This window comes from Erythrolamprus reginae, chromosome 3 (genome assembly GCF_031021105.1).
Source record: "Erythrolamprus reginae isolate rEryReg1 chromosome 3, rEryReg1.hap1, whole genome shotgun sequence".
Classification (NCBI taxonomy): Eukaryota; Metazoa; Chordata; class Lepidosauria; order Squamata; family Dipsadidae; genus Erythrolamprus; species Erythrolamprus reginae.
The window spans coordinates 195503145-195515405 of record NC_091952.1 but is presented as its reverse complement, the minus strand read 5'-3'; the positions used below and the strand labels follow the sequence as shown (position 1 = coordinate 195515405).

General features: G+C 37.8%; 1 protein-coding gene across 1 annotated transcript; it reads left to right on the top strand.

Moving 5' to 3' along the window:
• Positions 1-10570: 10570 nt before the first annotated feature.
• Positions 10571-11636, top strand: MC5R (melanocortin 5 receptor). Its single transcript, XM_070749143.1, has one exon. It carries the CDS (start codon positions 10638-10640, stop codon positions 11613-11615), a length of 978 nt encoding a protein of 325 aa, XP_070605244.1. The 5' UTR covers positions 10571-10637; the 3' UTR covers positions 11616-11636.
• Positions 11637-12261: the final 625 nt, after the last annotated feature.

Here is a 12261-nt window from a genome sequence, read left to right as displayed (position 1 = left end):
CTTACGTGTATCTGAGAAGTTGGAATTCCTAACTACAGTAGTCCCTCGCTATATCGCGCTTCACCTACTGCGGCTTCACTTCATCGCGGGTTTTCAAAAAATATTAATGAGAAAAATCATTCGCGGATCTTCGCTGGTTCGCGGGTTTCTGAGGAAGTTGATCGGCAGATTTAAACAGCCCGCGGAACTCGATCGGCAGGTTTTTCAAAAAAAATATATCTAAAATTTTGTAAGAGTGTGGGAAGGGTTTATAAACACTTAAAACAATGAAAACTTACCAAACAATTACAATATAAATACTTAAATAAGTACTATCAGTCGATAAATTCCCCATCGCGGATTTCACCTATCGCGGCCGGGTCTGGAACGTAACGCCAGCGATAGGTGAGGGACTACTGTATATGGTTGTTCATGCTGTATATATTCTTTGAAAAGTTGTAATAAGTAGCAAAAGTCATTGCCATAAGAATTTTTTTTTAAACTTTTTACAAACACTATGTTTACACAGATAGAATTGTCCTACAAGTTATGATTTTTCTGAGCTGGATTTAATTGGATATACATTTTTAAGTGAATAAAGTGTAGATCAACACTACAGTAAATGTACACACTAAATGATGATAGGGTCTTGCAGGAATGTGGATTGTCTGGCTGCGGTGTTCTGGATGAAATAGGCCAATTTTATAACATCCAAAACACTAATTCTATTTTTTGTGGAGAGGTTTAACTTCTGGAAAACTCTGGAACAATGGCTTAGCTAAGCATAGTCTGGAGAACAGGGATTTTGTGAAGCTCGTGGAATCATAAGTTTTGCACTTATCTACATGATTACATATGTAAAAGCAGTTTGTGGCATACTGTACGTTTCCAATATGTGAGGGATATATGAAGAGATGAGATTTCCTTTTTTGAAATAAAAAGATTTCTTAGTATTTTTCACTAAATTCTGCATATATAGATTTTTATTGTAACCGTAGCTTTAAATTGTAGTCTTAAAAATGAATTTACCACTCAGTTGCTACATGATACATTGATAGGAGATAACTCGTATGACTTAACCTGTACGAACAATCTTAAATGAACAATTTCTCTCATTTTAAATGAACAACTACTTGATCACACCAAGCTTACATATTTGTTCTTGGTTCCATTTTCATTCTCCATATTTTGCCAACTGGTCAATTCTCATAATGAAGCTATTTACATATAAAGGTGGTTCTATTATCTGACTCAAAGAAAATCAATCTGACTTAAAGAAAATCTTGTAGACATGCTTTGGAACAAGAAAGAACCTATACAAAACATCTATTTGGGAAACTTCCAGGCTGTTTCTACATTGATGTGTAGCTAGTTTTCTTCCCTGGCAAATATTTTCTGTGTTCCATCTGTCTGGGAGGAGTTTGACCTGGTGACACCTGATGAAGTGGACAAGGCCATTGGAGCTGTGAGTTCCGCCACCTGTTCACTGGATCCATGTCCCTCGGCTGGTTTCGGCCAGCAGAGAGGTGAATAAGTCCTGCCTCCCTGCAGAAAGGAGCAGCAAATCTCAGGGCCACCAGGGCATAGTCTGACCCTGACAGAGCTGATAATGACCGATCCATGACCAGGTCACATTGCTGCTGCTCGAGTAAGATACCCAGAGTGTGACTGCATTCATTAATTGGGCCATAGATGATTTGCATAGGCCAACGATGGTGAACCTTTTTTGGTTTGCGTGCCAAAAGAGTGTGTGTACACGTGCGCATGTGCCCCCACCCATTCCCTCAACCCCATGCATGTGCACCACCTGTACTGCCCCTGTGCATGCACACAACCCTCCTTAATCTTAACATGCGCACAGGCCTCACTTAAGCCTGACACAGTGAACAAACAGCCCAACGACAAACCAGACGTTTGGAAAAATGGACTTCCAGTTTGCCCATTGTGCTGTTTTTCACACTCTGGAGGTTTCCGTCTGCTTTTCTGAACTTCCGGTTTGCTCTTTGGGCTGTTTTTGGTACTATGGGGCTTCAGGAAGCTTTCCTGAAGCTACAGAATGCAAAAAACAGCACAAGGGGCAAACTGGAAGTCTGTTTTTCCAAACATCCGATTTGTCTGTTGGGCTGTTTTTCACACTTCAAGGCAGCTTCCCTGAAGTCTCTGGAGGGCATAACAGCTTCCCTAAGGCCGAAAATCATCTGGCCAGTGCCCACATATGAGCTGGAGCTGACATTGGGCAAAGCCACGTGTGCCCTCCGATATGGCTCACGGTGCCACCTTTGGCACATGTTCCATAGGTTCACCATCACTGGCATATGCCCCTGGGTGCCACAGTGGCCCTGAACTCCTAAAGCTGTTTCCAAGGTCAGCGTTCCAATTAGCATCCGAGAAATAAATCAGAGTCTAAACCTTGGCCTTCTTCCAAGTTCCAATTTATTAACAGCAATGTTGGTTACCAACTGTAGTCAACCCGATACTAACTTTTTCTACAGTTCTCCACCCAGATTAAGGCTCATCCCTCGTCCCCACACCCACAAGTTCATCACATGAACCACTCCCGTTCTCTCAACATTCACAGTCCTCCCTTGTATCTCTGGCTGGTGCTAAACAAAGGATGATATTAAATCTCTGGAAAGAATTGATTATGGCTAGTACAGTGGTACCTCATCATATAAACTTAATTGGTTCCAGGAGGAGGTTCGTAAGGTGAAAAGTTTGTAAGATGAAACAATGTTTCCCATAGGAATCAATGTAAAAGCAAATAATGCGTGCAAATCCTTCAGGAAAATCCCAAACTTTAGAAGGGAGGCGAACAGAGGACAGGGAGGAGCAGCTAAAGGGGGCGGGTGGAAGAAGCAAGGCTAGGCTAAAGGGTGAGTGGGAAGGAAGAAAGGCAAGGGGGGCGCCCCTCCCTTTTCTTTCTTAAAAAGACACCGTTTCAGTGCCTTTGCAAGCATGTTGTTCTCTGCAAAATCTTTCCTCCAAGCTGCCCCTCCCTTTTCTTTCTTAAAAAGACACCCTTTCAGTGCCTTTGCAAGCACATTGTTCTCTGCAAAATCTTTCCTACTTGGAGTAGCACCAAAATCTTTCCTACTCCAAGCAGCCCCTCCCTTTTCTTTCTTCAAAAAAGGGGAAAAAAAAGAAACCCCTTCATCCCAGCAGCAGCTGCTTGGGTTTGTAAGGTGAAAATAGTTCGGAAGAAGAGGCAAAAAAATCTTAAACACCGGGTTCGTATCTTGAAAAGTTCGTTAGAAGAGGCGTTCGTAAGATTAGATTTATTGGATTTATATGCCGCCCCTCTCCGCAAACTTGGATGAGGTACCACTGTATTTTTCCCTCTCACGCAACCACCCCTCTCCAATTCCCACAGTACTATTCTACTTGTGGCAGGCCAAAGTCTCCAACTCAAAATGATGGCTTCGGCCTAACAGATGGCAGATTAAAATCTCAAGACCTCTCAACATGAGCAACTCCACTGTCAATCCTGAGATGGCCTCTAGCAGCTCAGGCAAGGTGGTTGCTGTGCAGCAGGAAAGGTGGTACAGCAGTAACACTGCCAACTGATCCCCTTCAGGAACTAGCACTTAGCAGAATGGGCTCTAGCATTTAAGCCTTGTTCCTATGCAAAAAGACAAAGGACAAAATCATGGAAGCACGTTATATTCCAGTTCTTTTTCTGCTGTACTGGATTTCTTGGCAATTATTACTATTTTTTTAAACAGTAAAATTGATGTAATCAGAGCTTTTCTAACATGTTGACATCTCATGCTTAGTGGCAGGTGTATATGGTTTTCATCCTTAATAGAGTTTTATAGATTGATAGAAGGCATGTGGGCAATAAAGAGACCAGATGTTCAGTATGAGTCACTACTGTGCTACAGATATAAAGCAAAGTCTAAATCTATTGCATATTTTTCATGACAAAACTAATGAAGTAGATGTGAGATACTATTTTGTGGCATGTTCCATGGGCTACTTTGGTTTTTTTTTTCAGATATCAACTTTAAATCTTAATTGAAATCAATGTGAAATGATGGAAAATTTCTAACTACAAAAAGTTTTATCTAGTGATAGTTACATATTGTTTGGATTGTTGTAGTCAACACTAGATTCTCACTAAGTGCAGGAACTGAATTTGATGCCAAAAGCAGCAACCAAAAAACTTCTTATGAACTTTGTGCTGAAAATGGAAAACAATGCATTAGTGGTGTATGGATATGCTGTTTAAAAAGGATTGGATGTGGAAGAAGAGAACCTTGTAATATAATATTAAAGAGGGAAAGAGATTGTAAGTTTGTAACTGGTTAAAAAAAATCAAAATTAATTTATGTATAAAGAAATCACTTCGTTATATATCTTTCCCCCTCTTTTTCGTAGTTCTACTTTAAAATCTTTAGGTTATTTTCATGTTCATGTTTAACTTTTATAAATCTTTCTCTTTCTCTCTCTAAATAAAAATGAAATATGTCCATAGGTTGTTAACTGCTCCAGAGATTAGGAGCACATTAACCTACACTGGTGGAACATCCATTGCCACATGTTTTACAGATACAATTTAAGGTAGTATTTAATGTATGAAACTTTAAATAGTTTGGGATTGATTATCTCAGGGACCATGCCTCTTACTATGATGATAGACCATGCTTCAATTATCAAAAAGCTTCCTGCTATTAAAAAACCATTATTAGTGATTTAGGAGAACGAAACAATAATTTTGTAGAGATGGAGTAGTTATATGCAAAAAACCAAGGCTAAGAAAAAATGAACCAATTTAACTATGGAATAGATTAAATGTGCTTCTTTGAGTACATGTTATTTTGCACACATGAATTACGAAGTCTAATCATTGTAACTGAAAACTAAGGAAATGTGTAGTAAAATGACTAATGAAATACACTGTATAATCTTGGTATATTTCCTGGAAATATAACTTGTAAAAAACAGCTAATCATAAATTTTGATCTGGGCATGTAAAAAGACAAACCTTTAATTTTCTTTTTTACAAAGTCATACCCTCTGCTACATAACTTTTCTAGATGAGATAGCACTCATGTTAACAGACCCTCCTGCAAATCCATAGAGAACGCCTGATTTTTTTGAAAGTATTTTTCAAAAAGTTACAATTGTTCTAATTCAAGGACCATTTTTTAAATATTCCAGTACCTGATGTAATATTTATCATGAACTAGTTTTATAAATGCTTTACAGAGAAGTTTCCCTTAAATGAATTTACTAACGAGATTCTTAAATTTTATCATTAAGAATTGGTATTTCTGATTTAGAGGTACAACTTCCTATTACTAAACTCTGTTCAGCAACTTGCCCGTTTTCTGCAAAAATCAAAGTTTCATTGTTCTATACTTGGCAACTGAATCTGTAATTCTTCAATAGAATAAACCCTATCAAATCTATTGATTACAGGACTGCTGAGACTATAGAGAGTAATTGAATTCCATTGTTAAGGTAAAATATACTGAAGGGACATAATACTGTAGTAGAATGGGTAGAATTACTGGAACATAATAATAACTTGCTATTTTGCTTCTATAAGAATTGCTTTTATCCTGTAAGAATTAGAATTGTCTCTGCTGTTTGCGTCTATCAGTGATCTAACTTCTGTTATCTTGTTTTTTGTACAACTGTGTGCCTAGTGAATATCTCAAGAAGCGGGGTATGTCATGATTTAGCAGGGTTACATAGGGCACTCGGCTCCCCCTGTTTCTTGCTGCACAGCCAATGCAGGGGTATAAGGAAGGCATGGGTAAAGCGGCCAGAATTGGGTACTAAGCTGATTAAAGGTATAAAAGGACACCAAAGGGGTGTGTGTGTGTGTCTTTGTATGTTGTGGAATGGTCTACTCAGTTTTTCTTTGTACAAATAAAAGCTGTTATCTTTTCCAAACCTCTTCTTGGATCTCTCTCTTTGGCATTCCAGTGACTCAAGTACATTTTGGGTCTTTACAACCGGGGTGGGCAGCAGGCAGAAATGAAGCTGCATGCGCAGCTCCAGCTGACTGGTGGCAGTCACTTCCTGGATTACCAGTCTCAGCTCAGCTCTCCTTCCCCCCCCCCCCCCCCCCGCTGTTGCTGCTGCTGCGTGCTCCTCACTTTTTTCTTCTTTCCTCCTTCCTGGCCTCAGATGAACTTCCCTCTCTCCTGCCCGGCTCCCCTCTAGCCTCACGCAGCCACCTCCTGAGGCTGAGTTGAGTTTTTTTTAGAGCCATTTTGTTGTCGTGGTTTATATTTTGACCTAGAAACCTAGGCACTATGAGACTAGTCTTGCCTTAGGCATGAAAGAGTAACATTGAGTAAATCACATCTCAGCCCAACACACCTGACAGGATGGTTGTTATGGGGAAAATAGGAGGAAGAAGGATTATTATATACAGTATGCTTGCTGCCTTAAGTTATTTATTAAAAATAATAATAATACAAGTGGGATAAAATTCTAATCAATAACTATTCCCATACCTTTTCACTTTGTGCAATTATACAAAGCAAAACACTCTGAAAAATAGATCACAGATATCAAATATATTCTTTTGACCTTTCCAATTCAGTGAAGTATTTTAGGATAGATATAATTTAAATACACTGCTCAAAAAAATAAAGGAAACACATAAAAACAACATAACTCCAAGTTATGGATTTCCTGCTTGGACAGGGGGTTGGACTTGATGACCTGCAAAGTCCCTTTCAACTCTAAACAAATAAGTAAATAAAGTATTCAATGGGAATATTTCATTCAGATCTAGGATATGTTATTTGAGTGTTCCCTTTATTAAATAAAGGGAACACTTAAACAACCGAATACAACTCTACGTATTCAATGAGAATATTTCATTCATTCAGATTTAGGATGTGTTATTTCCTGAGTTTATGTCTCTTCCAACAGTACATTGAAATGACTTCCTTAAGTAGCTATGGTATGTGACCTGTAGGAAGCTCATCGTAAATGTTGTAGGAGATTTGCAAAATGGAGCTTAGGAGCTTTGTTAGCTTTAATACATTAGGCAATAATTCCACTTGTCTAAATCAGACACAATGCTTGTCATACATATTTTAGAATTGTGCTTACAGAAGAATGAACAATTGCAGGGATTCCTTCCATCTTTTAGTTCTTTCCTTGTTTTAGACACTAGTTAATACAACTGCAGGTTTTTCTAGTTTCTCCAGGGAATCTAATTGTCATAATAGTCTTATTGTTTTACATTCTAGACATGATAGTTATCATCCGATCATTATACTACGGAACTTAAATGCATTTAACAATTTCTGAATCTTTTTCAGAAGAAACAGATAAAAATATGCTGAGATACAATACATTTTCTGTGCACATATACAATACTGATGTGTGTACTTTGTCATCACTTCTTCTCTTTTAAGAAATATTTTACTATTTCCTGAAAACAGGGCAAGAAATCGCTGTCAAGATGGCTAAAATGCTGTATTTGTGTTAACTATTATTGTGTTTTAATGAATTCATATAAAGTAAAATATTATAGTTTCTTTCAAACAAGAAAAAGATTAATAAAGGTTTCAGTTAAAAAAATTAAATTATAATAGACTGCAAAGAGTTCCGGAAAAATTGTTACATTAAAATTGTTAAATCTGATCAAACAAAAAAAAAGAAGTAGGAATTAAATACTATGACTATTCCTTAAAAGAGCACAGGCTATCTCTGATTGAAAGGTTTTGTCCAAATGGAAATGGTACTGCTTTTAGAGGATGTAGGTCAGTGATGGGTTCTAAATCCCATCCATGCGCACAACACTTCTGCGTATGCGTGGAAGTGGCCAGGGAAGGTGGGTGGAGCATCCCGCTGCCACTGCTACCAGTTCATAGAACCGAACCGTATTGGTAGCAACCTACTACTGATGTGGGTGTACAGAATTAGGATTAAGAATGATGAATAAGCATAAAACAAAACAAAACAGTACCTCCAGGAGCCAGAAGAAAATGGCAAATAAAACATTAGATTCATTCAATTTAAAGTAAATTAATTTAATGTAAACTTAATGGAAAATGCTGCCCTGTAAAATACATTCCAAAAGCCTTGGGTATGCCATAATGAAATAGCACTGTATCTGTATAACCAAGATAATGGTACTCAAGGATAGATTTTAATTTGATTGCAGTGAAAAAGAATTAAAAGCTCAGCTGGATTAATTGTTTTTCTCTCTCTCCCAGACATTTTTAATGACAGCAGTCTTGGGACTAGATAAATAAAGCATTTCATGTATTATTACATCCTAATCAGGAAGCTGAAGTTCTCTGTCTCAAATGATTTCATAGGATAGGGTCACCTTAATCCATGAATCATGATGGGAGAAGATTGACAGAGTAAAGAGAACAAATATGTTGTTTTGGGAAAGAAGACCCTCTCCTAGGAAAGTGTTAAAATGACATAAAAGTAGGAAGATTGAAGATTATGAAGCAGTAATTGAAGATCCAGTGCAGTGTAGTGATTAAAGGGAATAAGATAGGAATTGGAGTAGGAATGGGGAGAATCAAATTCTGGTGTATTCCTAGCCATGGAAATAATTGTTTCTTAGTCTAACAGGGAGAAAAAGGCCCTTGTGATGCACTTTGAAAAAAATGCTTATTTATTTTTATCCCTTTGTATCCCTTTTGACTCATGGTGATCACCTAGAAAAGTCTCTGTAATTGCCTTTATAGCTTCTTCAGAAATGATGGGTTCCTTTCAGTGCTGAGTACAAAAAGAAGTCTGCTGGGGCAACGTAAGGACTTTAGGGGTGGGGATGGGGCAGTGTTGGCACCTGGTGTTTGGCCAGGAACTCGCAGACTCGTGCATTGTGGCCAGGCAAGTTTTTCATCCATAGAAGAGATCCAATCAGCCGTGACAAAGACCTTGCAAGAGATCCCTGAAGACGCCTTCCAGGGCGTGTACCGGTCATGGCAGAGTCGCTGGAAAAAATGTGTAGAGGCCCAAGGACAGTTCTTTGAAGAATTTTAAGTGTTTGTGCAAATCTGTTCAATAAATTATTTAAAAAATAATAATTGCATTACTTTTGGAGTGCACTCTGTATTCAGAGAATATGTTTGCAAAGAGAATTCAATTCTCATCCATCTCCATTCAGGTTAGGCTAAAGGTTTTTTTGTAAATGGTTCACTCCAATGAGCATCAGATCAGTGCAGTAAATTTTGAACACTCTAGCTTAGTCATTCATAGATGCTAAATTCCAGAGTTTTCCAGCAAAGCTCCACCTGTTCTGAGGTTGATCACTGAGGCATTCTGTATATGCTCAGAAGCTGACGCACTTTTGTAGATGTAGAAAAGAGCCTCAAAGCTGCAAACATACTGGGGCTAAAGATTTGAGAACTTGATTCAAATTAAACCCTGCAGATTATATATGAGAAAGACTGTTTTTAAAAACAGAAAACCCAGTTCATTAAAAAAAAGCCTACAGCTCGAGATAGGAAAAATGGGAACAATATTATAGGGATGGTTTGTAATAACCCAGCAGACCTGGGAGAAGAAGTAGTTGCATCACTAATAGCAGCCATGAGGTGGCACTAAGGACTCGAGTCTGCATCTTTGGTAAGTCCTTGCGAAGTTAGGTAAAAGGAGGAGTATAGGAGGAGCTGAAGCATTGAAATCATTTCACTCTTGAGACTATAAAAAGGCAAGACCTCAGTAACTAATTTATAACAGCAGCAACCCTGTCTTTTTGGATATGCATTTCTCTTGACATGACACCTATACCTGCAAGTAACCTCAGAAGCTTTGATGATGTAAGAAGCAGGGCAAGATAAACTTCTGACTGACATCCAAACATACGAGAGCTAAAGAGAAACAGGATCACAACAAATAACAGGACTTGGTAAATAGCTAAAATTCTTATCTACTTGCAAATTAAGCCTTTGGGGAATACTGGGATTCTTTGAATATTATTGCTTAGGCTAAGAATATAAATATGTTGTCAACCTGAATGGCTGTTTTGATAATATTCCTGCTGTGCCAAAGAAATTTGAACTCAAACACCCATAGTTTGAGGCTAAAATTCTGATCAAACTCATGCATTTTGTTAAAGAACAAGAAAAGCTATATAATACACATTTGAATGTCAATACATTATTAGAAGGTATGAGATTTGCTGCGAGGAAGCTGACATACAGCTGTATGTATCCTTCTTTCATACATTGAAAGATAAAGGAAAATACTATTTAAACTTTTTGCTTTATGGTTTAGTAGACAATTGAAAAGAAAATCACACTATGTATAATTTAGAAGAGCGGAGTAGAATACTGATCAATTATACAGTATTATTTGTTAAACTAGAAATGTTAGCATATTAATATTCCCTCAGATCCATAAAAAAACCCCATCAGTTGAAAATAGCTGGATTTAGGGGCAAGGAAGGAAATCTTTTGAGGGGAAGGGATAGATGAGTGGGGAGCAATATTGACCACCATTGCCTTTGGATTCTTGTATTCCATATTTATTCCTTTCTTCCTAGCCTTAAACTCAGAAGCAATGTCTTGAGAGTCCACTTCCTCTCTTGGTATCAAATTACTTTTGGTCCTTCTCTTTGCAGGAACTTCCGCATTTCTGGAAATTGCCTTTCAAAGATTATGTTCTGACAAGCCTCTCAGATTGAAAAGACCACCGTAAAAAGGGCATAATTACTAACAGAAATGAATTTATCCAACCATCCCAACATGTTAGACTCCAACTTCACTGCTCTTGGGAGCACCTTGGCCATCCCCAGCACTGGGACCAATCCATCAACATGTGACCAGGTGGTTATAGCAGCTGAAGTGTTTCTCACACTGGGCATAGTTAGCCTTCTTGAAAACATCCTTGTCATCTGTGCCATATTTAAGAACAAGAACTTACACTCTCCTATGTATTTCTTTGTATGTAGCTTAGCGGTTGCTGACATGTTGGTCAGTGTGTCAAATGCCTGGGAGACGATAACTATATATTTGCTAAACAACCGGCATCTTATTATCGAAGATGTCTTTGTACGCCACATAGATAATGTTTTTGATTCAATGATCTGCATATCTGTGGTGGCTTCCATGTGCAGTTTGCTAGCTATCGCCGTTGACAGGTACATCACCATCTTTTATGCCCTCCGTTATCACAATATCATGACTGTGAGAAGATCAGGACTCATCATTGCATGCATATGGATTTTCTGCACTGGCTGTGGAATCATCTTCATCCTTTATTATGAATCAAAGTACGTAATCGTGTGTCTCATCACAATGTTTTTCATCATGTTGTTTCTCATGGTTTCTCTCTACATACACATGTTTCTTTTGGCTCGTACTCATGTTAAGAGGATAGCAGCTTTGCCAGGCTATAATTCTGTCCATCAAAGGACAAGCATGAAAGGAGCTATCACTTTGACAATACTACTGGGCATCTTCATCGTATGCTGGGCTCCCTTTTTCCTCCACCTCATCCTGATGATCTCCTGCCCTCAGAACCTCTACTGTGTTTGCTTCATGTCCCATTTCAACATGTACCTCATTCTCATAATGTGCAATTCAGTGATTGATCCCTTGATCTATGCTTTTCGGAGCCAGGAAATGTGGAAGACTTTTAAGGAGATCATATGCTGCTATAGCATAAACACGGTCTGTGGATTACCCAGCAAGTATTAGAAAACAGATATGAATCCTATACTGTAAGAACTTTTAAAGAAATAATACTTAGCCTAAATTCAGTTACCCGAAAGCTCATTTAGTGGTGCTTATTTGTGAGTAAACATGCATATGATTGTGTGTTAGTTTACAAGCTAAATTACTGATTTTATCTTGTGCTGCTACACTTCTAACTTGTGATCCTTGTTGACAGTCTGTATGAGAAATGAGCATTTTTTTCTTGTATGTATTGCCATTTTTGGATGATTTGATCTTCCTTGAGCAAGCGTGAATATGATATGTGTTAATTATTTATAGAGATACAAACAGTTATTTGGTTTGATAGCATATATAATAAATTGTCTTTGTACTGCTAGCAATCCAGATAAGTCTGGATTGCTAGCAGTTATTTAAATCTGGATTGCTAGCAGTTATTTAAATCTTTTAAATAACCAATACTTAAGAATCACAAAATTTATTTGCTGAACTCTATGTATGAATGCAATTTGCTTATAATTTATGCATATAATTTATGCTCAGTTCTTCATGGGAAAAGAAGCCAAAGTATAAGAAAAGCACAACAGATTACTCAGTATAGTAATTTCATATTTGTTTAACATTTTTAAAGATACCCAACTCTATGATCCAGGCTCATGTAAGTTATTTG

Bases quoted from the DNA above. Each gene is read 5' to 3' on its own strand.
- MC5R (XM_070749143.1), top strand. From the start codon at position 10,638: ATGAATTTATCCAACCATCCCAACATGTTAGACTCCAACTTCACTGCT.